General features: G+C 38.9%; 1 protein-coding gene across 1 annotated transcript in view; it reads right to left on the bottom strand.

Moving 5' to 3' along the window:
• Nucleotides 1-15965, bottom strand: part of ERCC6 (ERCC excision repair 6, chromatin remodeling factor) — a 78487-nt gene that overhangs the window by 32391 nt on the left and 30131 nt on the right. Inside the window, exons 7-8 of the mRNA XM_016200860.2 lie at nucleotides 12077-12235; nucleotides 4220-4355 (exon numbers count right to left, since the gene is read on the bottom strand). Of these exons, the coding sequence (XP_016056346.2) occupies nucleotides 4220-4355; nucleotides 12077-12235 (295 nt within the window). The remainder of the gene's footprint in view (nucleotides 1-4219; nucleotides 4356-12076; nucleotides 12236-15965) is intronic.

The following is a 15965-nucleotide window of genomic DNA, read 5'->3' on the forward strand; positions in this document are numbered from 1 at the left end:
GGGACCGTGTGGCCCTTTTCATTTATTATGTTTTTACTCCCTTCCAGCTTTTTAAAAAGCCAAGTGTTTTTACTGTAGTGTTTCAGAAAACAGGACTTTCTAAAAAACACACGATAATGGTTTCATAAGATGCTCATGTTTTTGTGTGGTTTGTTCTTTAATCACACCTTGTATTACCCAAAAAGAAGTTTAACATTCTATTTCACTGTTTCCACTGGGGGGCCAAATGCCAGGACATGAGAAAAGAAGGTCTATTCATGAATGACCATGAACATTTTTTATGTATTTACCTGGAATCAATCAGAAATGCCAGGGCATTTTTCCTTTCTCAGCAACTGAGATAGAAGCCTACAATATTCTTTGTTTTTAATAGTTCCCTGAGTAAATGTAAGCTTTTCATGCATAGCCCGTCTCACAGGAGATCAAACAGGGCTCATAGAGGCTAAGTGACTTGCCCAAGGTCACAAAGTGATAAAATGACAGATTCAAGATTCAAACCCTGGTCTAGTAATTACAAAATCTATGCTTTACACCTTTAAGCCATTGTAATTCTCACTCTTGAGCCTCTAAATGCCATAAATGGATCAAAATGAGATAAAACTCTGAATTATCTAAAATGCCCCACAGAATTACTATTCCCTACACAGGAGAAGGAGGTGGGGGAGACTTAAAGGGACAACAGTTTCAGAAGCAAGAAACTTCCCGTTATAAATCTTGCAACAAACTGAAAAAGAGGTCCTAATAATCGAACAAACTTTACAACAAGTGTTAAAGATGCCGCCACCACAGTGAGTTATGGCAGAAGTATAACAAAACTGTCTTCTTTTATTATCTTTTCATATATTTTCTTTCCCCAACAAAATAGTTAGCTTTTCAAGGTCAGTTAAAAACAACATATCCATTTTGGGGAGCCCTAACAGCATCAAAAACCTGGAATATCATGTTTATAATTATTTAACAAATAAATACTAATTGACAAGTTAAGATTCTCTACGTTAGAAAAAGGAATCACAAACCATGAGAAAGAGAAAATCTTTTGACTCCTATTAAACAAGGTTTCAACTGACTCCTGAAGGAGATTCAAAAGACTAGAAATGTCTTTATCAGGGTGGATCATTTGGTTGAAAATATCAACCATACATTTTTTTGCATGGAAGCTGGGTGTTCATTTGACAATTCTCAATTATGCTGTCAAAGAGAATATTAGCACAGATAACATAAGACAAAACAGTGAGGAGGTGGGAAGCTAACAGGTTGAGGAAGAACGGATGTGCCCCATTTAGAAATTGATCATTTAATATGCTGTCTAAATGCAAACATTTCAAAGTTTTATGTCATACCAGCTAAAACAAGTCATTACGAAAATAGAATCTATTTGAATGATAAACAGAACAACTCTGGCATCATTACTCTTTTAAGTATTTTAGCCCTAGCCAGTTTGGCTCAGTGGTTAGAGTGTCAGTCCATAGACTGAAGGTCCCGAGTTCAATTCCAGCCAAAGGCATGTACCTTGGTTGCAGGCTCAATCCCCAGCCCTGGTTGGGGTATGTGCAGGAGGCAACCAATCAATGTGTCTCTCTCACATGAATGTTTCTCTCTCTCTCTCTCTCTCTCCCCCCCCCGCCCCTTCCACTCTCTCTGAAAGGCAATGAAAAAAATATCCTCTGATGAGGATTTTTTTAAAAAGAAGGAAAAAGGTACTTTAAAGAGAAAGTCTCTTCTCTTCCTTATTTCCCCAGCACTGAATTCATTTAGACAGGGCAGCTGGTAGGCACAAAAAGCTCCCCGGTGGAGAAAGGAATCTTAGCCAGTAAGGATGGAAAGCAGGTCAGACAATAGATTCCAGGTTAGAAGCCAGACTGGCATTGACAAAATATTTGAAATATGATTAAGAAACATAAATTCTATTGCAATCCAACGTACCTGTAAGCCAACAGATGTGCGTGGGGTGGCAAAGATCTGTACATATAAGTGTGAAAGGACAGAGCAGAGGGATCAAATACCAGTTGGGTGCTTGAATACAGAGGCAGAGTTCTGATCTTGGAAGTGTTACTAATAAGGCTTGGGCAAGGAATTAACATCTTTTTATGTGTCATCATCACAAATAGTAAAATTATATTAGCATTGATTGTGTTTCTAAGTCGAGAGTTTGGTTTGAATGATGCAAGAGAACATCGTTTTGATCTTTGGCTTGACAACTTCCATATTTAGAGATCTGAGATATTTTGCAACAAAAAAGGAACAGTAGAGTTAAAGGTCAGAGTAAAAACACAAGCCTACTGCTTTTCTTGAAAAGTTAAGAAACTTCACGTTAAAGTCCTGAGTGAACTGTAAAGCACTGAGAAATAATCACGGCTGCATGTGTCTGTGCATGCAAAACAGCCTTGGAAGGTAGAATCACTATGATCAGAAGGGAAACGTCTATCCTTAAGGTTTGCCTTCTGAACAAGTTAAGGAAGCAAGTGTTACCAAGAAACACTGACCAATTTCAATTCTATTTCCATTAATGAGTCAATGTATTTCATTTACACGAAAGTAGTTCTTCAGGTTATAATTACAGAGGAAATGCAGGTGAGTATGGTCCAGGTGAAGGTGTGACATATACACCCTTTACCACCCCAAAGAAAAGGGTAAAGATGAACACATAAAAAATTTGCCTTTTAAAGACAAGCATCAACTAACAAACCCTTCCACAGAATTTTGCAAAACAAAACACTAGAGATGTCAATAGACAATGGAAGTCAAAAAAGGAATCAACATGTTCACAAGGGTGATGACAGGATGGTTACAACTTATTGTGACTAGAAAAACAATCTAAACTGTTATTTCCATGCTGCTAAAATATCATTTTTTTGCCCAGCTGGGCGTGGCTCAGCGGTTGAGCATCGACCTAGGATCCAGGCGATCAGGGTTCGATTCCCGGTCAGGGCACATGCCCAGGTTGCGGGCTGCAGCCAATCAATGATTCTCTCATCACTGATGTTTTTCTCTCTCTCTCTCTCTTTCCTTTCCTCTCTCTGAAGTCAATAAAGATATATTTAAATAAATAAATAAATAAATAAAAATAAAATAAAATATCATTTTTTTATATCATAGCATTATATTTTAACTCAGTTTGTTTTCCATTTATCATTTAAAATTCAAGGCAAAGTCAGTTGGTTTTAACAACAGCTAATATGTAAAGTAAGATTCTGTCTCACCAAACTTGAGCTACCAAACTATGGATATTAATGATTCACTTCTATCAAAAGTTCTGTTTATTTATAATCACAAACAAGATGAAATCTGGGAGAAAGGGGTATTGGCAAAACTACAGAAACACTGAAGTTTGGTGGCTCAGGTGTGTCTGTCTCAGCAAGACCAACATTCACCAGCTCTTTCATGGATACACAAGCACTCACTAAGAGCTCCAAAGACTCAGGAAAGAAAGAATTCGTAACAAACTGCCACTTCTTGTCAATAAAAGAAACTGCAGACCCGCAGTGAGAATGTGTAATTATTATTTAGTCAGCAAATGCTTATAGGGCACTTGGGATACAAAAATGAGGAACACAAAGTTCCTACTCTAAGGAGCTTACAGTCTACATGGTGAGACAGATGAGAATAAAAAAAGCATAAACAACATCCTTAAGCTACCCCTAGGAGCACAGATAAACCTCCTTTTAGATAATGTGGTAAAACTATGAATAAGTTAGGAAACACATTATCAAAATAGAGTGATTATAGTTACATGATGATCAAGGATTCAGAGAAAAAATACAAAACGCAACAATGCAAATTGTAAAATTCTCCAAATGGCAGGTTGTTCTTTTGTTCATTAAAAGCATGTTTTAAAAGCATATTAACAAATGCATTTGCCAACTGAAAGTTATCATGATATTTTGTACCCACCTTCCTAAAACTGTTTGAAGCTGCCACTGCCCCAATCAGCCAGTGGGCTGTCTGTGGGCCCTGACCTGTGCTCTCAGGCAGAGCCCTGTCTGTGCCCAGCGGCTTCACGGACAACAAACATGTTTCAATCCCACTAGGGCCTAGATGATAAACCTACTTCACAATTGTTTTCAAAATACAGAGTTAAATTAGCCATAACAGTTTAACTGCATGAAGAGAAACACAGAAACATACACTTGATGTACATGGATCAAAAGAAAAGCAAGGATGTAAAATGGAGGGCTCTAAGATGAAACAAACGAAAAGGTGTGAAGTGCTGTGATGTTACCTTTTTGTGGGTGTAGGAGCCTGTTTCATGCAGAACTGCCACTCTGAACGGAGGCCACCACGTGTGAAATTCCTTCACCCACTGATGCATCACTGTCGTGGGGCAGACAATGACCGTCGGACCCAACCCCTCAAACCTGCACCCAAATGTCCAAGAAGAAAATACAACCATAAGTGACAGCACATGATGATCAACTGCTAAATATAAAAAAGAAACAAACAAAACTCAACAGTTCAAAAAAAAATCCTAGCTATGGAAATTTATTGATATTTTCTATAAAGAAAAAGCTACTAAGGCTAAAACCCAGTCAGTGAAATCTCCAGGATCCCATTCATCAACCAGTGACTGTAGGTATTAAGAGAAAACACCAGCTAATCCACTGAAAGGTAACATCTAAAGTAAAAGAAAATCAAACAAAAAGTATGTAATAAAAATAGTTTTCTTTCCTCTATTCCAGATTAATGAAGGTATTATACAACGTATCTTAAACTAAGGGAACATAAGATACCTTCCATTTGTTTCACCCTATATAGTCTACCAAAAGTTTTCACCACAGAACTCCAACCAATCTCACAGCCCTGGGGAATAACAGGACAGAAATGCTCTGGTGTTTGGGGTCCAGAAGGCTGATATGTCCAAGGAAACCAGGAGATGGGGCGATGCCTAGAAGTCAGTCTCCTGAGTCTGCAGCCTGCTCTTTTACTACTTCATGCTGCTCACTTCTCCATGCAATAAACAAGTGGAGGAGCATCAAAGTGACCGTCTCTAGTGGTAAGCCCACGCCAATCGAGCGCAGGCTTCTCTGTTCTTGTGGAAAACAACTGAACAGCACTCAGCAAGAGCCTTAGTAAGTCACACGCTCACCCAGCAATCCCAGAGACATTTTTGTACCAGAATAAGCACCGTAGCATTATTTACAGTTACACTGTGGAAAAAGTAGGCCTATTTTTCTACTTATTTCCTAGTTCTACTTACACATCTACAGAAAAGAGAAGGGTTCACTAAACCACCCTGTTCTTCACTGCAGCACACGCTAGTGGTCAGGAGCACGGCCTGGGTCTGAATCCCAGCTCTGTACACACTAACTCTGTGATCTTGGGCACATTATTTAATCTCTCTGAACTTCAGTTTCTCATCTTAAAGTGGGAATAATAACAGTACTGATCATACAGAGTTATATAAAGATTAAATCAGTCAATATCTGTAAAATGCTCACAAGACCATACAGTAAATACTGTAAGTGCCTGTTAATTAAGATGGAATATCATGTAACCATTAATAGTCTTTTTGAAGAATATTTAAAGCCTAGAAAAATGTTCATAAGTCTTTTAAAGGACAAAATTATTTGTGGAATCACCCCAATCCACTTACGCATGGGTAGCTGATAGACTGGCCATGACACTATCTCAGCACGCCCTTCTCTTAGCTCCTTCCTAACAGATCCACCATTCTGGGCAGGTATCCACTCTCCCTTCCCAGACGTGTGCTTGGCGGGACTCTGACCACTGTCTGGCTCTAGTGAAGAGGGGAGAAGCAGGAGTCCTGGTTCCTCTACAGGCTGTCAGCACACACCTTCCCCTGGCAACGCTCGCCAGTCCACTGAGGGGCTGGGAAGACTGGCTCACTCGGTATAAGGAAGGACTTATAGTAGTCCCCCGTTATCTTCGGTTTCACTTTCTGTACTCTTGGTCCAAAATATTACATGGAAAATTCCAGAAATAAACAATTCATAAGTTTTAAATTGCACATTGTTCTGAGTAGCATAATGAAATCTCACAGCCCAGCTTCATCCATGCATCATCCCTTTGTCCAGTGTACACGCTGTATACACTCCCCACCATTAGCCACTTAGCAGCCACCTGGGTTATCAGATCGACTGCTGTGGTTCCGCAGTGCTGGTGTTCCAGTAACCCTTAGATGGCCTAAGGCTATGTGACAGTGCCTACACCACTCACCTCCTTTCATCTCATCTGTACCACCCCACATCATCACAAGGGAAGAAGGGTGAGAACAGTACAATAAGATACTTTGAGCCCTGGCCGGGTTGGATCGGCCTACAGACTGAAGGGTCTTAGGTTCGATTCCAGCCAAGGGCACATGCCTCGGTTGCAGGCTCGATCCCCAGCCCCGGTCAGGGAGTGTGCAGGAAGCAACCAATTGATGTTCTTTCTCACAATGATGTTTTTTTCTCTCTCTTCCTCTCCCCCTTCCACTCTCTTCAAAAGCAATGGAAAAAATATCCTTGTGAGAGGATTAAAGAAAAATTTTTAAAATATACTTTGAGTGAAAGAGACCACATTCACGTAATTTTTATTATAGTATATTATATTTATTTTATTTTATTAGTTATTATCGTTAGTTGCTTACTGTGTCTAACTTATAAGTTAAATTTTATCATAGGTGTGTATGCATAGGAAAAACAGTATACAAACGTTCGGTACCATCCCAGGTTTCAGGCATGCAGTGGGAACCTTGGAACACACCCCCTGTGGATAAGGGGACTGCCGAGCCTTCTTGTTGGTCTCTCCTGCTGAATGTGCCCAAAGAAATAGCCCAATGGCCACAGGGCAACTGGGCTACACTGCGAGGAGATCTTATGACCACAAGGAGAATTGGCCTTAGAATGTAAGTGCCTGGGTCCCTGATGACATCCCCAACCTACTGATCAGGCTGTTACAGCCCACTCCTGTAGGTCTCTAGGTATAGCACACATACTGTGAACACTGAACCCAATTTGAGACCGGGTTTTATTTGCTTAGTCAAAATATCCTGATGGGCTGTGCACCACAGGTACCTGCCTGAATCTACACCATCCTGCCCTCCTGGAACAATGGCACAGTGTCCCTTTGCCTTGCTATAAGCCTGGGTCCCACCACAGCAGCACTCTCACTATGGTCGGGTCGCTGCTTCACCATCAGTCCTGCAGGGAGTTGGGTGCTAGCAGGTACACAGGTGAATATTAAGCAAGTCAAACTAACTATGGGGATCTCTTAACACTACACTCATGCAGCTCATGCTACAAGAGGCAACAGGGAGCCAAGACTGTCCAAGGACACTGCTGACCCACACAGGCCCCTCTCCCTCATTTTGGAGCAGTCACCGACACTTTTTAAATTGTCCTTCTTCCCCTCCCCTACCTTTTTCTGCCCTACGCTGTATTGACTATCTAAAGTTCGATGCACACAGCATACACTTTCCCCATGTTATCTCATTAATTCCCAGTTTCAATTACTCCCTCTACAATGATGATGCCAAATCCAGGTCTCCAGCCGAGATCTCCTTCCTGAACTCAAGTACCGTATGCTTGGATGTCACACTGCTGGCTATATTTCCACTTACATGCCCCATGGCATCTTCCTCCCCACACCTTGCCCTCCTTCCATGTTTCCTAATCCAATGGAAAGAATTGTCACCTGTTCTCCAGGTGCCCAAACGAATCCAGGCCTCACCCTTGGTCAGCCCCTCTTATCCTCCACCAGACACAACCTATAGAGTTCACGTCTCGTCTGGCCCTAAATCCTCGCAAAGCCATCCCACCTCTCCCCTTATGCTGCTGATACTCATTTCTGACCACTATCATCTCTCACCTGGGTTACTATACTAGCATTTCAAAAAAGCAAACTGAATCCCTTTGCTTTAGAAAGCCTTTTAATGTTTGCCTGTTGTTCTTGGAACAGTTTAAACGCCTTAACCTGGCCTAGGAGACGACGAGGATCTGAGCTCTCCTCTCCTCTACAGCCTCACCCCTCACTGCCCCACCCCAACACCTGCCCTGAGGCTCAGCACTCTGATAGCCAGCACTGTCCTCAGTTCCTACAAAGACCACCCCCCTGGCCTCACGCTTTGCGTGGTCCCTTCTTACCTGGTTACCCCAGCTATTGTCTGTCTGTCCTGCAGACCTAAGCTACTTCTACAGCATCTCCGTGTCCCTGTCCCTCCAGGGGGCTAAGGACCTTCCTCGGTGCATCCACACTGAGGAGACCCTGCACTACCCCCATCATAATGCTCTGAGAGCCTCCTAAGCTCCTTGAAGGCAGAGACAGCCTTTCTTCAAATGCTCTCTGCTTAAACCACAGGAATTAATGAATATTGGGTTTATTAAATGAAAACTATTCTTAAAGATTGGAAGAAAACATTGAAATGTTAAAAGAGATAATTTCTGAGTTGGGGAATCATGGGTGATTTTTATTTTCTTGTTACAGCTCAATAAATTATACCTGAACTTAAAAAAATATAGAGTATATCACACAGCGCTTGAAATATTAAAAACAATCTTCTGCAACGCTGAAAAATACCTTGCAGTTCTAATAGAAAAACAAGCCGTAACTTAAACGAGGCTTACTCTTATACTTCAATGTGACAAAGTGTCTCCACCTGTTTCTAAAATCTTTCAACCTCCAGCTACAGTCACGGCCCCTGCCCCTCTGCTCCGCACCAAGGGCTGAGGCTACAGAAGCCAGAGGCTGCAACAGACTCTGACACCTGCAGAATTCCCCAAACTCTCTGCTTCTCACAAAGACAGGCCCTATGCAGGCTCCCTCGGGAGAGCGTGACCCTGCCCAGGCCCCTTCCAAGACAATATTCCTTTCTAAAAGGATTAAATGCACCAGCTTCTATCCTCCAAGGGGAACAAGAGTTATCAATATGTACTTAGCAGGGATTAGTAAACAACCAATCAAAACCTGTCTAAAATAGTTAAAAACAAACTCACTTTAAAATAAGCATAAATACATACATATGCTTTTTTTAGGTTCTACAGTTTTTCTCTTCCTGCAAACTGCTACAATGATGACTCACATTTTGTTAAGGCCAATATTTTATTCTGGCTGAACATCTATCTGGCATTATTACACCTTTTAATTTCTGCCTTTCTCCCTTTATTTGAAGACTATGGAGGTTTTCAGGCCTAGTGGACATCTAGGAGCATAACCACCTTGTTCCTGAACCACAGGAGGGGCAATCAAATCCATTAACAGTCACATCTACTAAAGCACCCTTTCCAACCCTCAATACTGGTGAGATGACCATTGCAAGTGACTAAATATACTAGAGTGATTAGCATCAATTACCAAACTGGCTACAATTCCTTTCATCTTTGACTATCACTGACTGTCTACTAAATTTAGGGCAAGCCGATAGTACTAGAGTCAAATATTTCAACCTGCAGGATGATAATCTGCTACTCGTAGCCTAGAACTTAACAAAAATTACAAAGTAAAATATTTACCTTTGAAAGTTTATTAACTTCTCCAGGCCACTTATTTGTACTTAGGAATTTACTAAATGATATCCAAGACTTTTAAGTATTAACTGAAGTTTTAAAGATAAATAATTTATTTCCTCTCCATCATAAAATTTGGGGGGTGTCTATCATAATATGAATGGCAAAGTGAAAAATAAGATGGTATGTGCACTATGAACCGGAAACACAGCAACCATATAGATTTTTATTAACCACATGTCATATGCTTCTCCTCCTTAAAAACAAACACAAGTACACAACACATTAAAAAAAAATCCACCAAAACTTCTTTTACATTAAGTTTCTTCTTGGTATCCTAGAGACTCACATTATTTTAATGATCATGGACCTTAAAACTGCAACACTAAGACCATCTCAAATCAGGGCCCAAAACTGTACAGCTTGGAGGTGGTCAGGGAAATGTGCACAGCCAAAGAAGTAAGGACGGCTCGCAGCACTTGACCGCTCAATTTCATCTGAACTTCATTAGACTATTCACCGGACTTCCTTTAGGACATAACACAGAGGAAAACTCTAAATTCATTCAGTTTCAGAGAAGGACATGTTATAAAACTGTTAACACAGTTTGCTCTGGCACAGAGGAGTGGGGGACCCTCAGTGCACCTCTATTCATACAGAGCCCAGTTGTTCTGATGATGTACAACCACATTCTGGGAAGCCACTCACACCAATACTATTTCAATGAAGACGATCTGGGCTACAGTCCAACATGTCACACTATTTCATTATGAAAAAGAGGATATGAGAATTGATAGTTAATTGATTACAGCTGTTCTCATTATTAGCCCTGACTTCACTCCTAGTAGGATTGTCACTACTCTGGAGAGCATGTTTTAATTTTTAGATCAAAATTATACTGCAGGGATGACTTTAGGTTTCCTAGGCTCAGATTACTAGATTCCACACAAGTTTCATAATAATAGGAAAGGAAAGGAAGAAAAGACATGGGAAATAAGAAAATCCCAGAAATCATTTAAGGAAAGAAATATAATCCTAGAAAACATCTGGGGCAGCTCAGAGCATTCTAGTTGACAACAACAACAACCCAAGTGGAGTTACAGAGCCAAGCCCACCTAAGAGCTCTTTAGAACAGAGAAAACATTTTTACAAATCTAAATTAATGGCAGTCATAGAAAAGAAAACATTAAATGAGCATCTTCAACTCTGACTTTTCCCCTGGGTTGGAATGTCTTCACTAGTTTCCAGGCAAAACGTAACAGAATTCTAATATTTGAAGAAAAACCTCTGCTTCAATGCAGCCTCCTTGTAATAACAACAAAATATTTAGTAGTTTAAAATCTCCAAATGATTTTTTCCCTTTCCCACATTTACATAAACATTTCTAAAACATTCTAAACCTTTAAATACTCACAAGAAGTGTTGCTCTGCTAAATGAGCAAGAGTGAGAGATAAAAACAAAGCACTAAACTCTGAAGGTAAAAACAGTTCTTCACTCAGGAGCCCAGGGTTGATCTGGCTCCCCACTAACACTGTCTGTGATGAACCAGGGGACAGCACGGCACAGCGACTTTCTGCAGCCGTGACCTCAGGTACCCTGAGACTATTTCAAAGGTGTCTCCAAATCATATCTAGAGAGAGCCTGAGTTTCTACCACATAACCCTCTGGTAAATATCTTGCTTTTGCTCCTAGATAAGCCTATTAAAATCTAAGAAGCTCTCAGATTAACTAGGTTCAAGATTAAATAGCCCATGTAAGTTACCTAGCATTACTTTTCCCAATACCAAACTGCATAAAGCATCTTTACAGCTTAAAGATGGAAACAGTCACTGAACTGATTTTAAGATAAAGTATTTCAGTCCTATCATACCGAACTAACAGTTTAAAATGCTTATTCTTTCAGAATACTAAAGCTTTAATAGTTTATTTAAATTCCTAACGAGAATAAAGACTAAAATCTAAACATAGTTTTCTATTATTTTAGCATTTCAGATAGTCATTTAGGCTGTGGCCTTAGAATTTACATAAAATCCTTAAAGACTTGGAAAGGGAGTAGAAAGCACAGTGAGCAGACGAGTAACTTCATTTAAAAAAATCACTGTCTATAAATGCTCTCATGCATACCAATTATTAAAGAAATTCGGGAGAATGGCTTTTCCAAAGCTCCAACTTTCCCCATGAATAGACTTTGTACTTACTGTAATGCTCACCTGGTCTCCTGCCAAAACAAATATTTTAATATAAAATTTAATAAATGGAACTAAAAGTATTATGTCTAATTTAAAATTCCATATTGTGTAAACTATTGATATTAACATAATTGAGTTTGTAAACAATCCATTTGTAGAAGCTAACCTTAGACAACTGTATTGACCCAAAATATCTAGTGGGGCTCATCTGCAAAATGAAGCCTCAATGCCTGGAATTCATTAAAAGTGTTACATGTTTAATTTCTCTTGCCCTACAGCTCCATTGTCTCGTAAAAATTTTCCTTTGATGTCCCCCACTAAAAGAATTAAAGGAATATTGTAATTGAAATGTCATCAATAATTCACAAGACCCTCCTCCACAGCAATACATCTGATAAAATATTAATTGAGCTCCACAGACTGACAGTCTGCAGAGGAGCACTTGCCTGTAATTTGAACCACGAGTTCTGATCTTGCTGTAGCTCAGACCTGCCAAGAAGGCAATTATCTGGATGGTCTTGCCCAATCCCATTTCGTCTCCCAGAATTCCTCCTGCCTGCTGGCAGTGCAATTCCCACAGCCACCTAACACCTGTCTGCTGGTACCTACAACAACAAACACCAACAAGAAAAAGAAAATGGCAAATGGTAGATAATACAGATCATAACAGAAAGTCCTCATGAATTAATCATTTCGCTAAGTTCTAGCACCAGTCAGAGAAACACGCCGGATGTGTGTTTTACATGAGTATTATAAGGTCATACATTTTTTATTACCTAGGCATAAAATCACAAATTTTTCTTTACAGAATGTTAACACATTTCTAATTAAACTGATAGATAGGGTAATTAGGGAATATTTTATTTCTTTCACAACGTGAAAAATAGCTTGGTAAATACGCATAAACTTATTACCTTTTATTCGGTATCTCTCTGGAAAGAAATCTCAAATATTTTTAGTTTTATAAGTTCCAATCATTTTTCTATTAAGAAACAGGCATGAACAGCGTCAAAAAGCAGGACAAAGACCAATTTACAGCATATACTGTTGAAAAGTCACTTGGTAATCTTATTATCTTTTTATAAGAAAAATTAAATTCTTTAAGGCCATAAACAAGTCTGAATAATAGGGGTCCTCACAAAATTAATACACAACAGATGATTCTGTCATATTACTAGCAGATGCAAAAAAAATAACAGTTTAAAAAATCAACAAAACAAAAAAGCTTTTAAGCATTTTAAAGCAGAACTTGATTCAGGGACTTTTTCATAGATACAAAAACATCAGAGCTCTTAACATTTTAAATAAGGAATACAGGTCAAAGAGAATAACACAGTTCCCTCTATAAAAAAAGATTTTAAAAAGTTAGTATTTTCCTTTCTCAATGCATGTTTAGTTAATCTATAATCTAAAAATGAAGTTTAAAAAAGGAATAGTCCAAAAAGAATTTTTGACAGTGAAAGAGAGAGTTAACATCATGGAAAAGTATAAAGACTATATGCCAAGTTAAAAAAAAAAATCTAAAACAAAAAACACCTAAGTTAAAAGACAATTAAATTGATTTTTTTCCCCAAAGAAAATACCAAGACTATGAGCCTCCCACCTTAAGAGAAAGTGACTTTGCTGTTTTACTGCCCAAATGTTTACTATGCATTTGGTATGTGGTATGTCTACCTAAAGTAGACACAGAATCATAGTCCTTGTTGAACTAGTTTTAATCTTCTCTCAGTAAATGTGTCATAATTATCTTTCCCCCAGTATTTTGCAAATCAATTCCAGAAGTTTGACTCTAGCTATTGCCATTATTGCCAATCATACAAGGAAAACTCTGAATGAGAATTTTGTTGCTTACTAAGTTTGAGAATCATGAAATACATTTTGAATATGCACCCTGGAAAAAGGATTAGAAATCAAAACATAAAAAGTGCACTATGAATAAAAGATCACGTAACTTGGGAAGGAGGACAAGTTCTACTAGCACGTGGCATGTAACCAGAGAACAATGGCAACTACTTAGGGAGCCCAGAGCCTGCTGCCAGCGAGGCACCAGGCCAGGCAATTGGGATACAGTCTCAAAATCACCCTATGGGGAGATGGTCAGCCCATTTAATAGTTAGTAAATGAAGGCACAGAGAGGTGAAGTAACTTGCCAAAAGTCACACTGCTAGGAAAAAATGAGCAAGGCAGAACTGAAATCCAGAACCTCTGATTCCAACCACTTTAGAGATAATCCTGGCCAATGGTTCTCAAGGAGGGGTTACTTTGCTCCCTGGGGGACATCTGGCACTACCTAGAGACATTTTTGGTTGTTACAAGCTGGAAAGTGCCATTGTTATCTAGTGATGGAAACCAGAAATGCTGGTCAACATCCTACAATGCAAAGGAACAGTCCCTACAACAAAGGATTATTCAGCCCAAAATATCGTTGTGCTAAAGATGAGAAATCCAGATCTAGAATAAAAGCTGACTGTGGCCTGGCTGACGTGGCTTAGTGGTTGAGCATCGACCCATGAATCAGAAGGTCACAGTCCGGTGAGGGCACACGTCCAGGTTGCAGGCTCGATCCCCAGTAGGGGGCGTGTAGGCGGCAGCTAATCAATGACTTTCTCATCATTGATGTTTTTCTCTCTCTTTCCCTGTCCCTTCCTCTCCCTAAAATCAATAAAAAAAATATTAAAAAAAAAAAAAAAAAAGCTGTTTGTGAACTGGCTACAATACTCTAATCCCAGCTTTGGAAAAAGATGTATTCAAAAAGCTCTCCAAAATACTGATGTACAGTAGTAACCCCTTCCTTATTCATGGTTTCACTTTCTGCAGTTCCAATTACTTGCAGTCAATCACAGTCCGAAAATATTAAAGAAAAAATTCCAGAAATAAACAGTTCATAAGTTTTAAATCTGCACACCATTCTGAGTAGCATGATGAAATCTCTAGCCTTCCCACTCCATCCTGCCCGGGACATAAATCACCCCTCTGGTCCAGCGTATCCACGCTGTATATGCTCCCCACCCATTACTCACTTAGCAGCTCTCTCAGTACCACATTGACTGTTGGGATATTACAGTGCTTGTGTTCAAGTTACCCTTACTTTACTTAATAATGGCCCCTAAGCACAAGAGTAGTGATGCTGGCGATTCGGACATGCCAAAGAGAAGTGAAAAGAAAAGTTTGTTAGTATCCACAGTTTTAGGCATCAATTGGAGGTCATTAGGGAAAGTTAACAACTTTTACAAACTACTGTACTATAGTAAAGACATTATTATACTCTGTTTCTCCCATGAGACTAAAACATTACAAAACAACCACAGTTAACTGGTATATTTTGGCATTGTCACACTAACCCAAGATTGCATTCACTAGTGTAGCTAAAAGTAAGGTCAAAGAGTGAAGTTTGTCATTCGATTGCTAAATTATACAGATGAATGCATTTGCTGGGCAAACTTTCAAAACAGTTTTAAAAGTTAAACATGACCTTGCAGAAAATAGCACGTAAATGGATAATTGTACCTTCTGACTCCCTTGTGTACAATACCCTGTTAATCTAATTCCACAGAGTGCAGTAAATACAGTAAAAATATATATCTAGAGTTTAAAATTAAATTGGCCTACCTAAAATTTAATCATAAAAGAAAAATGGAGACTATCAATCCTATTACTTTTTTTTCATATAACAGAAGGAAAAGAACAGAAGTTTTATAAATTTATAAAATATTTAAAATCCTGTTTTTGAGAGATGGAAGACAAAAACAAAATACTTTCCAGAAATGTGCAATGAAGATAAATTTAAAAAACAAACAAATGTGCTTACATTAACTACAATAAGGTTAACAGTCAATACACTGAATCATATACACTCTTAATAAGCAAAGTTTGGTTGTATTAGCTGTGAAGATTTTTTGCTAGAAAATTTCACATGTATAAAAAAATGCACATTTGACTTGAGTCCTCAGGGTATTTGCCAAATCACTATACAAGCAGAAGTATCTTGTCTTTGATAAATCAATTTAATCTGTAATTTGGCCATTCCTCCTGCTAGTACAATACTGATATTATCTGGCCTATTACTTAATAAGCAGTTGCTTTAGAGATGAAAAGAGTTGCCAATAAATGTCTTTATTTACCGTTCCATAGTTAATTTTCATTTGGGAAAAGCCATAAACAAAGTAGCCACTTCTCCAAGATAGATAATCTACAGAAATTACTAGAGAGGTTCAGATTTTAATTTCTTTCCAGCCCTTCTGCCCAGTTATGGCAACCCAACCAAAAAACTTCACATCTCTAGGAGTCAGCTTTCCTCTATGTTTAGTGGAATAAAATAACTCTCCCAGTCTTTTT

This window comes from Miniopterus natalensis, chromosome 14 (assembly GCF_054644295.1).
Source record: "Miniopterus natalensis isolate mMinNat1 chromosome 14, mMinNat1.hap1, whole genome shotgun sequence".
NCBI classification, from domain to species: domain Eukaryota; kingdom Metazoa; phylum Chordata; class Mammalia; order Chiroptera; family Miniopteridae; genus Miniopterus; species Miniopterus natalensis.